This window comes from Bos indicus, chromosome 1, assembly GCF_029378745.1.
Source record: "Bos indicus isolate NIAB-ARS_2022 breed Sahiwal x Tharparkar chromosome 1, NIAB-ARS_B.indTharparkar_mat_pri_1.0, whole genome shotgun sequence".
In the NCBI taxonomy this organism is placed as follows: Eukaryota; Metazoa; Chordata; class Mammalia; order Artiodactyla; family Bovidae; genus Bos; species Bos indicus.
The window spans coordinates 147,580,099-147,596,384 of record NC_091760.1 but is presented as its reverse complement, the minus strand read 5'-3'; the positions used below and the strand labels follow the sequence as shown (position 1 = coordinate 147,596,384).

The following is a 16,286-nucleotide window of genomic DNA, read 5'->3' as shown; positions in this document are numbered from 1 at the left end:
AAAATAAGTTGCTAGACCCTCTTAGGGGTCAGATTCTCATCCAAATATTTCCTTTTATTATTTTTTCCTTTTATAGTTTCACTTATGCTGTGATCATCTTTACCAGGGGCTGAGTTCTGCTGATCTGATGCCCAGCATCTGAAATGATGGGCTCCATATCCTGTCTGCACAGCAGCCCGATGCCAGGGTTGAATTACTATTGAATAAGCAGCAGTGAAATCTTTATCAAAATAATCAGGGGTTCCCAAAACCACAAATAACAACAACCGGACTCAAGTTGTACTAAATCAGCAAAGATCATTGATATAATAAGATTCTGAGTCACTTTTTTTCTGCAGTCTCTCTCTCTTTCTCTTGCAAAGTCTCCTCGGCTATTTTCTTGCACCGCCTGGGGGAGGGCAGGTGGAGGGAAGGAAGGGCATTGCTCAGAAAGTAAAAAAAAAAAAAAAAAATTGACATCACTGAAGTCACATGATTGGCAAGAACCAATTAAGATGGGCTGTGGAAAGGGGAACAGTTAAATTTGTAATTTGGGTTGTGTGAAAACTTCTTTGGGCCTCATAAACAACCACAGAACCACAAGTTGGGTAGCCTGGCAGTGTCAGAAGTCTGAGCCCAGCATAGTGGTCAGCAGGCAAGACGGATCACTCTGACTGGAAACCACAGGGCTTTGCAGAGTTCTGAACATCATCAACCCACAGCCAAGACGCCGCTTTTTTTTTTTTTAATCTTTACCAATTTGAATATTTGTCTTTGCAAAGGTACATTTCTTTTTTTTTTCCTTAGGACTCAGGGAGCCCCAGAGGTGTCGAGGGAAAAACAAAAAACAAAAAACAAAAAGGACCTGTAGGGAACCATGGTTGGGGGTGAGGTTAAAACGGTGACCTTTCTTGGTTTCTCGCTCTTAAGGTAAAAGAACTCATTGAATCCCCCGCCTTCAGAAGAGGGTGCCTTTTCAGGAGGAAGCGATGGCTTCAGACAGCATGTTTGAGTCATTTCCTTCATATCCACAGTGCTTCATGAGAGGTGAGTACACTCTGAGATTTTAATATCTACTTTTGCTCGGCTCTGTAGATAATAAAGTGGCTGCCTGTTGTAACTGGGTGCAGAGAGCCCCTGCCGCTCTCCCGTCTGTTTGGGGGGAGGAATTCAAACACCTCCTCGGGTATAAGATTTCAAGGCTATTGGATTACTTATTCATCAGATGGACGCTCTTGAGAAATGTTTTCATAAATACTTAGTTAAGCTGTCGAGGGGTTCCGTTGGTGGGTGAGAACTTTGTCCGGGGCAAGTCAGTTGGGCTGTTCCTGATTAAAATCCTAGAGATCATAAAGCTTGCAGGAAGCTGTCTGGGTTTTCACTGGTTGCCCCCCGGCCCGAGATGGCTGTGGCTGGGTTGTCCCGCGCTGGGCAGGCAGTGTGGCCCACATGCCAGCCTGCCCTAGGCTTTAGCGGACTCCAGCATCACCGGCCAAGAAGGCTGGTGCCAGTGTGGGGCGGAGGCAGAGATCTGCTCACCGCCCAGGCGGGGACACGGCAGTGACAAAGTAGCAAGTCAGTTGTCTCCGAAAGGCGGATAGTAGAGGAGCCGGGCAGACTGGTCTAGGTTGAAAGCCCCAGAATGGGGCCTTGCTGGGTTATTCCTTGCAGCCTCAATGCAAAAGAGGCTGCCGGCATCTTCTGAGAGAGAATGAAAGCGAAGCATACACAAGTCTCTCCCGCCAAGAGCAACGAAGAAGTTGCCTAAGTCAAGCGTCTGAAGTGGCAGCTGAAGTCATTGAGATTGTGTGCTTCCTAACAGAAGCAGCTAGTGCGGGGTACCTGCCTGCATGTTGGCAACGAGCCTCTTGAAACGCACCGAGCTGTGGTTGAGCTCTGAGTGTGTGAGTATGTGTGTGGTGTGCATGGGCGTCTGGGGTTATCTTTGTTGGGAAAAAAGAGGGCCGCGCCTAAACAAACACAAAGAGGAACGCAGAAATGTCACCGAGACATTGCCGTGTGCGTTGGGGCGAGCCCTTTGACCAGCGCCTGCACAGCCTGTGGCTTAATGGCTTGGCAGAGCTGGGATGGAGTGGGATGGATAGGGGGTGGGGATCATTCATTTTCTAGCTACCAACGTTCGCGCGCACCCAAATAGTGTCTGTGACTCATTATTTATTCATCGAGCCAAGTGAGCCGAAGAATGCAGAGGGCTGCCAGCCACTTTGTCACAACAAACGCTATTGTGGATGCCACAGAGCCTCTGTGTTTCCGGGTCCCTGAAATTTAAACACTTGACAAAGATGTGTGTGTGTGTGTCTGTGTGTGTGTGTGTGTTGTAGGGAGAGCAGGATTTCAGGAGAAGGGGAAGAAAGCAAGTCATTAACCGATTCAAAGCTTCAAATTAAAGGGTTTTCAAGTGCTTCTTTACTGGCAGCTGAGGACATTTTAGTGAAGTTGAGTCATGCGCTGGGTATGAGTCACACATCCTCACGGCACTGAGCTCCTGCGGCAGAAACGCCGGCCGCTGGGGGTGAGAAGCTGTGAAGGGCCTTCTCGCTGCATTTCCTCTGGGCCTCTGACAAGCAAAGGAAGCAATATTTGTAGAATAACAGAAAGGGAAAAAAAAACCTTCCTGCCTCAACTCTGCTTTCAATGCTCTCTCCAAACGATGATTGTTTCCTATTCTATCAACTCAGGAAGGCAGATTCAGGAAATTTTTCAACATCCCACTGGGTAATAAATGGGATTTCGGTGTGCAGTGCTGGCCTGCCTTCCTGTCCTTACTGGTGAGACAGCAGAGCTAAGTGAGGGGGGACCTGGTGACCTGCTCAGACACCGGCAAAGACAAGGAGCTCAGCCCCTAAACTAGCCCACAGTCCCTGTGTCCCCAGGACGGAAACCGACTGGACCTGCCCCCAGGTTTAGGAACTGGTGGCAGCCTAGCTGTCAAGAGGAACTGTGTGCAGGGGACCCTAGCACCCCAACCAAGACTCAGAAGGGCTCATGGGAAAAGGTCTTTTCATTCCTTCCGGTCATTAAAAGGAACTCAGGGATGATTACAATCACTCACTCAAGAATATAATACGAGACTGAATTTCAGAGAATCAAAGTGAAATCTGGGCCATTTTTCACGGCTCAGTTTATCAAGGTGATTCGTCAGGCTGAGGGTTTGCATCATCTGGGTTCGCGGTCCACACCACTCATTTGAGTCTGGAGAGGTAGCAAAACAAACACTGCATTTGGTACGATGTGGGCCCTGCCTTAGAGCGCGACGCTAGAAGAATTGCCCTACTCTCTATTAAAGTCCATATTCTCCTCGCAGCTGGTACCCTGTTCCCCGAGCCTGGCCATGAGCAGCGCCCCGCACTGTGGTCATTTCTTGTCGCCTGTAATTTATAGCGTGTGTGCCCTCCCCAACTGCAGCTCCAAGCGAGCGGGGAAAATATCTTGTTTTCTTCCTGGGATGGCCCTTTATCAGTGCGTGCAATTCTCACAGGAGGAAACCCATAACTCATTTTTCGAGCAAGATACCCATGTGGAAATGGAGGCGAAAGAGAGGTGTGGGACCAAGCCAACCATTGTTCCCTTCTGGGTGACAGGCAAGCGAGAGTCTGAGAGCCTGGCATGCAAAACAAATGTGGTCTACCACAGAGAAGGCTGCTGCTGTGCCTTCTCACTGAATGTGCTCAGGCAAGAAGATGAGGCATGACTGCAATTCCCTGGCAGGATCCCCCGTGGTTCATGGCACGCTGTCCCTGCAGGACCCAAACTCGGGTCCCCTGATGGGGTACCGCGTGCGGGCCCGCAGAGTGGGGAGGGAATGCGGAGGAAGAACGTCAGTACGTATGTGTTTTTGTAAAATGCCTCAGGTAGCCGTGTTCTTAGAAGTGGCTTAGTGGTCTATGCAAAGCCTGAATGCTAATATGCCTCCGAGTTCCTAGAACCACAGGTAAAAATCTCGGCGGGGCTGACGCACCGCTGTCTTCTCGAGGTTATCTCTCAAAGGGAATTGCAGGAGCGGAGGCTGAACGTGTGAAGCATGCCTCTCCATGGGCCTCAGTTTGCCACTTCTTTGCAGAGAAATATTTATGAAGACATCTCTGGCTCTGCTGGAGGTTTAAGATCACATAAAGCTGTTGATTCAACTGGGTATCAGACACCGTGTGAATTCCGTGTCCGTTTGCCAAGGCTGCCATAACAAACAAGCATAGACTGAGTAGCTTAAACAACAGAAATGGATTGTCTCGTGATTCTGGAGGCCAGAATCTCATGGAGAATCCTGGTGTAGCTTTGGTCTTGGGAAGGCTTCAAGGCATCGGGAAGTTGGTTTCTTCTGAGGCCTCTTTCTTTGTCTTGTAGATGGCTGTCTTCTCCCTGTGGCCTCACGTAGTCTTCCTTCATAATTATCTATGTCATAATTTCATCTTACAAGGATACTAGTCGTATTGCATTAGATCCCACCATGAGGACCTCATTTACTCTTAATGATCTCTGCAAAAATTCACTCTCCAAATACAGTCACCTTCTGAAGCACTGGGAGTTAGTACTTCCAAGTATGAACTTGGGGAGAACACGCTTCAGTCCCTGACAGTGTGTCTTAGCCAGTCTGACTCCCCCGGACCCACAGGGAACCTGTACTTTTCCTAAGTACCCTCCTGGATGTGGAGGAATCAGATCCCAGCTCCCTCTATGTGAGATGCAACTCTTGCGTTCTGAAACTGCCCACACATTTTGAAACTGAGAAAAAAAAAAAGGTGTTAAAATCTATCTAAACTCACAATCAGACCCTTTGCTATTTAGTTCCTTTGCATGCTAAGAGACCTGTGAAAATGACAAGGCAATTTTGAAGTGTTAAAGCTTTAAAAGAGCAAAGAGCAATCCCCCAAGAGATGCCACCTCCTTGGCTCTGCCTCCTCCACAGGGATCGTCCCTGTAATTCCAGACCTTCCCAAGGCACACCCCACCCCTGGGGGTGGGAGACAGGCCACAGGAGGCCCCACACCTGCTCAGACTCCAAGGTCTGGCCCGGTGAGCTGCCAGGAGCAGAAGCAACTTTAGAAGGAACAGCTGAGCCAGGGGCTAACCGGCAAGCAAGCAGCCTGGGAGAGCTTTTGGACACCAAGAGGTTTCTCTCTTCTCTTGAAACAGGTCTGAATTGTGGACTTTGAAAAGATCTGCCCTTTTCCTGAGAAAGCGAGTGATGTTGGTCCATGGCACACACAGAATCTAAGAGAGACAGGCTTGGGGATGTTGGTCTAAAGCACAGAGCCCAAGAGCTTGTAAGCCAGGACGAAAAAAGAGAAGGGGCCAGGGCTGAAGAAGGACCAGGCAGACTTAGTACGGTGATGCCCTTTTCCTTTCTTTTCAGTTTTTCCAGCTTTTTGCCAAAATAGCATGAGACAGCTTTTTTCTTGATCTTTGGTTTCCTCATCTCTAAAGTGAGGATGGTATCAGATTAGCCAAAAAGTTCATTTGGGTTTTTCCGTATGGTAAAACCCGAATGAACTCTCTGGCCAACCCGATAGTAGGGCCTGTTGTTAAAGTGGCTGCAAGGACTAAATTAAACAACCCAAGTACAGTGCTTGGTAAAGTCATGAAAACCAGGCAGTTAATGTCGGCCACGGCAACTGCGGTTCAGCTTTCCAGATGATGCTTAGTCAAGGCCGTCTACTCTCGAAAGGAGAGGTCACGGGGGACCCCGGGAGAGGCCTCCCGAAGACAGAGACTCAGGGTGGGGAGGAGACGGTGTGGAGGGTCAGAACCAGGACGAGAGGGAAGGGGGTCTGTCGTGGGGGTCCAGCCTAGGCCGAGGTGGGGTAGCAGGAGCCCAGTGGGGTGTGGAATTTGGTGAGTAAATTAGCCATCCCTTCAACACCATGTCTCTCTTGCTCTATGAGAAAGAGGACAGAGAAAGGCTCAGGGCACTTTGTGTCACTTGGTGGGCTTAGCTTTTCAACGTCGTAGCTAGTTGGGACATGTTGAGACAGGAATCCCGATGGAAGTTTCTCCTCTTTGAGATCCTGGTATCACTTTATTTTCCTGAAGTCCCTTCTTAATGGAACAGCCACCTCCTTGCCTGGTGACCCTCCACAGGTCCCCCTGGGTCCATGCTTCTGGGGATATTTCTGTGTATTTGTCAAAGTCCTGGAGAATCCAGTGGATAGAGGAGCCTGGCAGGCTATATATGGGGTTGCAAGAGTCAGACATGGCTTAGTGACTTCACCACCACCACCACCAGTGAAGGCACCTTGGTTGCTTGGCAGGTTGGGGGTGGGAGTGAAGGCCGCACAGGAAACTCAAGTGAATTTTCTGTTTCTCAGGTAACTTCCTAGTGACCTAGATGAGTCATCAGATGTCTCCGTGTCTCGTCTGAGTTCTGCAAAAGGGACTAATAATGTTCTAGATGAGCTTGCCTCCGAATGGCCGAGTTCCTGTTCAAAATCTTTGAACATGTCAGAGAGAGGTACCATAAAATGCATCACAGTGTCTCAGTGTAACAACATGAAGCAATTTTTTAAAAAAAATTATTTTATTTCCTAGTGGAAAACAGTGATCCTACCATTTCAGATATGGCAAGCATTTTTCCCAAATTCTCTTAAAATTTTTTTTTCCAACTCCCATTCTTAAGAGAGCTCCCCAGAAGCTACTCTGGTACCTGAAAAGTGTTAGTCTCTCAATCCTGTCTGACTCTTTGCAACCCCGTGGACTGTAGCCTGCCAGACTCTGTCCGTGGAATTCTCCGGGCAAGAATACTGCAGTGGGTTGCCATTTCCTTTACCTAGTCCTTAAAGTTCGCAAAATAATCGTTTTCCAAAAATTTTGTTCCTTGAGCTCCCCTGCTCCTTCTCCTCAAGGCCACCAATCCTATCCTTCAGCCTCTTTGCTGAGAAAAAAAGCCTCAAGTAATGTGTTGTACTTGGCCTACTTATGCCTGCCCCAAAATATCTATATGATGCCCCAGGGTGGTAGAAAGGGAGGGAGCGTCTCCTTCAAGAGCTTTGCAGACCATGCACATAATCAGGGAGTGCTTTCAGAGAGCTATGGGTGGTTCCTGGACATGAGTTCAGTTCAGTTTAGTCCCTCAGTCATGTCCAACTCTTTGCAACCCCATGGACTGCAGCCCGCCAGGCTTCCTTGTCCATCACCAACTTCCAGAGTTTACTCAAACTCATGTCCATCAAGTCAGTGATGCCATCCATCCATTTCATCCTCTGTCATCCCCTTCTCCTCCACCTTCAATCTTCCCCAGCATCAGGGTCTTTTCCAATGGGTCAGTTCTTCGCATCAGGAGTTTCAGCTTCAGCATCAGTCCTTCCAGTGAATATTCAGGACTGATTTCCTTTAGGATAGACGGGTTGGACCTCCTTGCAGTCCAAGGGACTCTCAAGAGTCTTCTCCAACACCACAGTTCAAAAGCATCAATTCTTCAGCACTCAACTTTCTTTATAGTCCAACTCTCACATCGATACATGACCACTGGAAAAACCATAGCTTTGACTAGATGAACCTTTGTTGGCAAAGTAATGTCTCTGTTTTGTAGTATACTGTCTAGGTTGGTTATAGCTTTTCTTTTAAGGAGCAAGTGTCTTTTAATTTCATGGCTGCAATCACCGTCTGCAGTGATTTTGGAACCCAGAAAAATAAAATCTCTTACTCTTTCCATTGTTAGCCCATCTATTTGCCATGAAGTGATGGGACCAGATGCCATGATCTTAGTTTTCTGAATGTTGAGCTTTAAGCCAACTTTTTCACTCTCCTCTTTCACTTTCATCAAGAGGCTCTTTAGTTCTTATTCACTTTCTTCCATAAAGGGTGGTGTCATCTGCATCTGAGGTTATTGATATTTCTCCCAGCAATCTTGATTCCAGCTTGTGTTTCTTCCAGTCCAGCATTTCTCATGATGTACTCTGCATATAAGTTAAATAAGCAGGGTGACAATATACAGCCTTGACATACTCCTTTCCTGATTTGGAACCAGGACACAAAACAGAGTCTGAAGCCTCATGTAAGCTTTCACCTGGTGGACAAGTAAGCTGGACGCTCCCCTGGATCATACAACCTTCTCTTTTCATCGAAGGGACATCCGTTCATCCTCTCTTAGCTCCTTGAATCTCTTCCTTCCTCCTCCCCTTTACTGTCCTGACAACACTGAATGATGCCAGAGAAAGAAAAGAACAATTCAGGTAGAGTTTTATGCATCCCAAAGACGACTGAAATGATGCATTTTCTTACAGTGACATAAAGAGCTTGAAACTCTTGCTAGGGTTTACCGGTAAGAAGTATGTTAAGCTGTACATTAAGGGGAACTTGACTACAGTGGTTCAAGCAGCCAGGCCTTGGTCCAGCACGGGCGAATGTGGTTCAGGAGTAATTGTTCCACTTCTGGTACAGCAGGATGCTCTTGTGTTCTGGTTCCACCATAAGATGCCTGCACCTCAGATCTGTCCAGGCAGGAAGGAGATGGGGCCTCAAACCCTTCTTCTTGGAGCTCTGTCTTTTTACTCAAGAAAGGAAGCCCCTCTCTGCCAGCTCCCTCTTATGTATCTCATAGGCCAGAACCATGTCACAGGGTCTCTGGCTGCAAGGTGCCCAGGGCAGCAGACGTGGCACTTATCAGCTCACAGAGCAGAGGAAAGCAGAGGGGAAGGTGGGTGGGAATGATGTCAGGGAGCCCAGGGCAACATCTGCCAGGCCACATTGTTCCCTGGCAGGTACCCTGGCATTCCTGTTGATATCTCTTCTCCTATGTCCTCCATGTGGGCTGTGCTTTGAAAATACACACAGAGGCGGAGTGAACTGGGAGACTGGGATTGAAATACACACACTATTGATACATGTCTGCTTTCTCAGTCATCTCTGACTCTGAGACCCCATGGACTGTAGCCCACCAGGCTCCTCTGTCCATGGGATTCTCCAGGCAAGACTACTGGAGTGGGTTGCCATTTCCTCCTCCAGGGGATCTTCCTGACCCAGGGAACGAACCCATATCTCCTGAGTTTCCTGCACTGGCAGGCAGATTCTTTACCACTGAGCCACCTATGTAGCCCGGATACTATGTCTGAAATAGATACCTAATGAGAACCTGCTATAATAGCTTAGGGAACTCCAGTCGGTGCTCTGTGGTGACCTAAATGGGAAGGAAATCCGTAAAAGAGGGGATAGGTGTACACATATAGCTGATTCACTTTGCTGTACAGTAGAAATCACCAACATTGTAAAGAAACTACTCCAATAAAACTTTTTTAAAAAGAAGAAGAAAATACACTCAGAGAAGCTCTGAGTTATTCCTTCAGTCCTTGGAAGTTGCCAGTGGATCCTGGGGGTGGGGAGGATGGTATTTTTTCTTTTTTTTGCTTTATGAAAGAAAATGAAAGCACCTTTAAGTAAAGGTCTTGAATTTTTTTTACTAAAGTATAATTGACTTACAATGTGTTGATTCCAGGTATCCAACAAAGTGATTCAGTTATATACATACATACATATATATATATATATCAGATATATAGAGAATATATATATATACATCCTTTTCAGACTTTTTCCATCATAGGTTGTTATAAGGTATTGAATACAGTTCCCAGTGCTATACAGCAGACATTCATTGTTTATCTGTTTCATATATAGTGGTGTCAGTCTGTTAATCCAAGCTCCTAATTTATCCCTCTCCACTTTTTGTATTTTTTATTGGAATATAATTTCTTTACAATGTTGTGTTCGTTTCTGCTATACAACAAAGTGAATCAGCTATATGTATACATGTATCCCTACCCCTCTCTCTTGAGGCTCTCTCCCACCATCCCATCCCACTCCTCTAGGTCACCATAGAGCACAGAGCTGAGCTCCCTGGGGTATAGAGCAGCTTCCCACTAGCTAGCTATTTTACACATGATTGTGTACCTATGTAGTGCTGCTCTTCCAGTTCGTCCCACATTCTCCTTCCCCTCCATGTCCACAAGGCTATTTGCTACATCTGCATTTAGAGCCTGTCATACAGAGTGACGTAAGTCAGAGAGAAAAACAAATATTGTGTATTAATGCATATACATGGAATCTAGAAAAATGGTACTGATGAATGCTCTTTCATTTTTTGATTTACTGAAAGCAAAATAGGCAAGAGATGGGATGAGTGGGACAGGGGGCCTGTCAAAAGGGAGTCAGGGTCACACCTACCTTCAGGGTCGAAACCCAGAAGCACACTTGACTCTCACAGTGTTACAAAAACAACCAGCTTTGTATAGACCGGAGTGTTGCTTATATAAAAGCCACCACACCTGGCCCCTGGGTTGATGTTTCTACTAGTAACTGGAAATAGTTTCCTTTTTTCTCTTCCTCGCTCTTTTGAATTCTCAAAACCCCACGAGCTAACCCTCTACACCTTTTTTTTTTTTTTTTAAGAGAATTCTTTTCTGCAGAATTTCTGGAGGGAAATTGTCTTTTAAGTCACCCTCCTTAAATTTACCCAAGGGTGTTTTATCTCTGACTGAAAGACAACAACCAGATAATACCCCTCTATCTGGGAGATAGAACACTATTCATACCTCGTATTTCCGCAAGTTACAGATTATTTTTGCTTCGTAATTACTGGCCTGTCTACTTCCTGAGTCTGGATGCAAATCTACTTCCCTGAAAGTCAATGCCTTAAAAAAAAAAAAAAAAAGCCTTTATTCAGTTTTTCCCTGAAATAAGAAATAGTGTAAATCTTTCATCCTGCTTTGCTGCAAGATGAGTGAACATGGAGAATCGTTGATTTTGTGGAAGACACTGCCCTCCCTGCCCTTGGCCCTTCTGTGTCTACTCTCAGATGGACGGCTCTTTAAAGAGTGGGCTCTCCCAGACAGTTCGGGGGCCCCAAGGTAAAAGGTCACCCAAAATAGAAATCACAGTTGGCTAGTTGGGCTTGTTCAATGGCTCTGCTGCTTTCAAGACTGATGCTTCTTTGTGTAAATTTGCCACCTGTGCTAAACTGATTCAAAGCTAAGGACTCAACTTGTTAAGTCTTGAAGCCATGTCTATTGGAAGAAATATGTCACTGACATTTTGCAAAACTTCTGCCCACCTTCCTTGCCAACCATCTGATTTTTACTCCTGGTCTTTTGGATGTCCTCTGTGAAGACTAGGGCTCCTAAAAATAAACCCTTTCAGATAGAGAACAAAATTATAAGATATGAGCCATAAATCAAATATAGCATTGGACCTCAAAGCAAGCCTCTGTTTCCTCTTCTCTTTGAGAGCCATATTGGTCCTGAACAGCACGTAGGTTTTTCTGAAAATGTATAAGAATTCAGATTTTTTTTATTAGTAGGATGTCTTAAAGAAAGACCTAGAAAATATTCCAGTGGTCAATTTGCCAGATAGAGATATATTAAAAAGAGCAAACAAAAGTCCGAACCCTGGGATTAACAGATACACACTAGTGTATATAACATAGACAGACGATAAGGACGTACTGTACAGCACAGGAAACCACCTTCACTGTCTTGTAATAAGCTGTGATGAGGGTCTGAAAGACCTATGATGGGAAGGAGTCTATGTATACACACACACACACACACATATAGCTGAATCACTTTGCAGTACACTTGAAACTACACAACATTGTAAAACAACTATACTTCAGTAAAAATAAAGTTAGAACCCTGAGTACATGGCTCACTGTTCGGTGGTCACAGGCTGTTGTGAGTGGAGTGTTTTCAAGGAAGCTAAGCATGGTGTCAGAAAATCTTTCATTGCTCAGTGAAGGAACAATCTCCATCTTCGACACACACACACACACACACGAAGAGATCACATATAACCTTTGATGTTAATTTTTATTACACTTCAAAACGTGCAAAAGAGAATAGACAAAAATACATTCGTTTGGGCGCCATTTTTCCAGGAGCAGTTTCAACGCCAACCACGGTTTGCTGTTTTATTACACAGCTTCTGTTTGCACTTTGAACTACGTGCTTGAGGCCGCTTACTCCACACCATCTGCAAGCTGCATCTGTGCAGCCCCATCCACCTCGCTAACAGTCACAGCTGAACTTGACATTAACCCACTTTGAAAGTATGCAATCTGTAAACTCTGAAACTGCATATAGATATATACACACACGCACACGGGCTTGTGCACACACACACACACACACAGCCCATGCAAAAGTCTGGAGGAATTAGGAGGAAGGGGAAAATTAGCCATATCTTTTATGAGTTTGCTGTCATGTCTTTGCCTTTTGCAGCCTGGGGTTAGTAACACAGAGGGACTGAGTGATGACGAAGTGATCTAGGCACTGGTGGGAATGAACGGAAACTCCCACTGCTGTTTTATTATTATTGACTGACTCCACCGTTCAGAAAAATCAGGATGGCTATGACTCCCGAAGTCCAAGAGGAAAGGAACAGTTACCAAACAATTTTAAACAAATATTAGGGCTGCTAAAGGGGTGGGGTTGTATAAAGAAGTACAAACACCAACAATGGAAATTCTGTTCAACTGCCAATCATCCTGCATCATTCAGTTCAGTTCAGTCGCTCAGTCGTGTCTGACTCTTCACGACCCCATGAATCGAGACAGGCACGCCAGGCCTCCCTGTCCATCACCAACTCCCGCAGTTCACCCAAACTCGTGTCCATTGAGTCGGTGATGCCATCCAGCCATCTCATCCTCTGTCGTCCCCTTCTCCTCCTGCCCACAATCCCTCCCAGCATCAGAGTCTTTTCCAATGAGTCAACTCTTCAAATGAGGTGGCCAAAGTACTGGAGATCAGTCCTTCCAAAGAACACCCAGGGCTGATCTCCTTCAGAATGGACTGGGTGGATCTCCTTGCAGTCCAAGGGACTCGCAAGAGTCTTCTCCAACACCACAGTTCAAAAGCATCAATTCTTTGGTGCTCAGCTTTCTTCACACTCCAACTCTCACATCCATACATGACCACTGGAAAAACCATAGCCTTGCCTGCATCGTCACTTCATTAAAAAAAAAACAAAAAAACTACACTTCCAACATGCTTCCCACTAGATTGTGTTCAAAACAAAGAAGTAATTGTATCCTAGAGGTGGATGAATCTGTTTAAAAACAAATGAACTATGAGACATATAAACTATGAGATATTATCACATGTGATACATTCTAAGGTGTGTGTGTGTGTTTTCTATATATAGTTCTATCTAGTTTCAACTGGCATCTGAAATTATATAACTGTTATATATAAAACTACATAACTATAAAAATATTTTAAAAACTATATTTTTTGGCTGGAATCATGTTAGACACCTCTGTGCTTTACGGCACCGGAGACATTCCCTTGTCGGAGGTCCTACCGTGGGTTCAGTGCCTGAGTCAGAACTGGAAATTGGCTTGGCTCTGCTCCTGACCCTAGAGTTTTGCAGACACTGGACTTCAGGGGCTGATTCCACTCTGGGGCCTAAATACTCAGCAGACTCTTCTCCTCATCACCCTTCATTCCATCACCTCAGTCAGACGCCACATCTCTTGTCAGGCTAAACCCCTTGCTCTGTGTGGAAACATCAAGTAGACAATTTCTGTGGAGCCCACAGGCCCGAAGACCCACCACAGGTGCGTACAGGAGGTGGAGCCATCCCACCAGTGCAGCCTGGATGCTCTCTCCTGCCCAGGGGTTCTAGGTCTCATCTCTTACCCAGAAACCCAGCACCACCCAAGCCAAGCATCCAACTGTACCCAACCGCCCCCACCCCCGAGGCAACTTTACAGTCAAGCAGGTTGGTTCTGATGAGCATCTCTTGTGAAATCTGGATGACCAACAGAAGGGCAAGTGCCTGTGTCCACACAGAGGGACAGAAGGTGTAGGCGGTGTCGCGCTGAGGCTGCCAGCCTCCCGTTCTCCAAGGGCCCCCGGGAAGTGGCGGATGCTCTCTTCTGACCAAGTTGGAACCCAGCTATGAGTCCCATCGAGGACATATGTTCTCGTGGCCCTCTGCATTCAAAGCTCTTACTCTCAAAGGTGGCCTCCCTCAGGAGAAACATCAGTCTGTCTCTCTGTCTCTCTGTCTCCCTCTGTCTCCCTCTCTCTCTGTCTCTCTCCCTCTCTCTCTGTCTCTCTCCCTCTCTCTCTCTCTCTGTCTCTCTCCCTCTGTCTCTCTCCCTCTGTCTCTGTCTCCCTCTCTCTATGTCTCTGTCTCTCTCCCTCTCTCTTTGTCTCTGTCTCTGTCTGCCTCTGTCTCTCACTCTCACTGTCTCTTTCTCTGTCTCTATCCCTCTCTGTCTCTGTCTCTCTGTCTCCCTCTGTCTCCCTCTCTCTCTGTCTCTCTCCCTCTGTCTCTGTCTCCCTCTCTCTCTGTCTCTCTCCCTCTGTCTCTGTCTCCCTCTCTCTCTGTCTCTGTCTCTCTGTCTCCCTCTCTCTCTGTATGTCTGTCTCTCTCCCTCTCTCTTTGTCTCTGTCTCTCTGCCTCTGTCTCTCACTCTCACTCTCTTTCTCTGTCTCTATCTCTGTCTGTCTCTTGTGCACACACACACACGCACACACACACACATACACACACAGAGGCAGGTATTCAAGTCCCATGCTTTCAGGATTCTAGTGGCTCCTCTTCGTCTGAAGCACTCAGTTCAGCAAAGCTGCTTCTGAGTGGACCAATAACCACTGAACAGCAAGGCAGTCACTTCCAAACACTTCTGATCACACCAAATAGAAGTAAAGCTTATTTTAGCATGCCCCCTAAACCTATGCATATTTATTTATTTAGAAACTACATGCCTGTGCTACTGTACTCACACTACTGTACTGTATAATTATAGTACGCGCAGTGTACAACACACCCCCAAAATAGAAATTAAAATAAGATGAAAACTCAAAAGGCAAATTATGATGGTTTTCCTTCCCCTCCCTTGCTCCTGCATGAATACCTCAGTTTAAATCAGGAGGTCCCCAGGTAATATATATTTCATGACCACTGAGACTCATTTTATATCAGCATCCTTGAGTCCATCAGCTGGAAGTTCCAATAGGTGTGTTTGGCTTGGTTTGGGTTTTTTTTTTTGGTTTGGTTTTTTATTGACATACAGTTGGTTTGCAATGCTAATTTCTGATGTATAGCAAAGTGATTCAGTTATACACACACACACACACACATACACACACACACACATATATATATATTCTTTTTGTCTTCTTTTCCATTATGTTTCATCATAGGATAATCAATATATATAGGTCCCTGTTCTCTACATTTAGACTTTGTTGTTCATCCCTTCCACAGATAATAGCTTATATCTGTTAACCCCAATCTCCCGCTCCATCCCTCCCCCAACCTCCCAGTGGTGTTGAAGTATCAACTCTACTCCAGAAGGAACTGTGTGTTCTTGAGCCCCAGGCTCTTGTCTATGAAATGTCATTGGTGTAGAAACCACAAGGTGGGCAGACCTGACCAGCCAGTAGATCAGGGAGCAGGGAGCCCAGAGCTTGGGGCCAGGAGATTGGTTTCTATCCCCTATGTGAACTTGACCTGCTACCCCAACTTTGCAGAGCCTGGGTTTCTCATCTGTAAGTGGGTGCAGTGATCCAGATGATTGTCTAAAGGATAGGAGATAATATATAAAAAGTAATGGACACAGAGAAGTCAATAAGGAAAGGTAACCATAGGAAATGCCACTGAAGGTATCTATAATGGAGGCAGGGAAGGAGCCTCTGCTGAGCCCAGAATATGGCCTGGCAGCTGTGCCAGGAAGAGCACCACATTGCAGAATGGAGAATTGGGTCTCTTCCTCTCTCCACGCAGCCGTGCAGAAGTGGTCTTAGTGCTCCATGGCAGAGGGCTGAGCTTACAGATATTAATGCTGACCACGTGCGTGCTAAGTCGCTTCAGTCATGTCTGACTCTTTGCAACCCTATAGACTGTAGCCCACCCGGCTCCTTTGTCTGTGGGATTTCCCCCACAAGAATACCGGAGTGGGTGAAACCATGACTAAGCCTCTCTTCCCAACCAGATAGTTGTCAGTTTACCGGCCTGGCCATTCGTCTGGAATAAGACTAGTTTGATTCAATGAGGCACTTCCTGAAAAAACCTTTAGGAGGCGCTCTTTCTGAGAATCATGAAAAGCTGACCCTGAACTGGGAAGACTTGGAGAGATAGCATCTATTTAAATGCTGGGTGTAAGGTGACTCTCTTGCCCCATCCTAGTCCACGTCCTGGGACCCAAGTATGGAAGAACCCACCAAACGACACTCCCACCCCCCCGCAATCAGGAACCTCAGAACCCAGTCCATCCTTCAGGAAGCCAGGGAGCCTCTGGGAGCCCGCCTGTCAAAACCCTCACCCTGGCCAGGGTTTTCAGTGATGCTCCC

General features: G+C 46.3%; 1 protein-coding gene across 7 annotated transcripts in view; it reads left to right on the top strand.

The window, feature by feature from the left end:
* Nucleotides 1–530: 530 nt before the first annotated feature.
* RUNX1 (RUNX family transcription factor 1) overlaps nucleotides 531–16,286 on the top strand; it is a 273,985-nt gene continuing 258,229 nt past the window's right edge. For 4 of the 7 annotated variants that reach the window (XM_070796608.1, XM_019963862.2, XM_070796609.1 and 1 more), the window contains exon 1: nucleotides 779–1,026. In XM_070796608.1, coding sequence (XP_070652709.1) covers nucleotides 969–1,026 — 58 coding nt within the window. In that variant the 5' untranslated portion in view covers nucleotides 779–968. The other 3 variants (XM_070796606.1, XM_070796601.1, XM_070796611.1) reach the window with 2 other exon arrangements.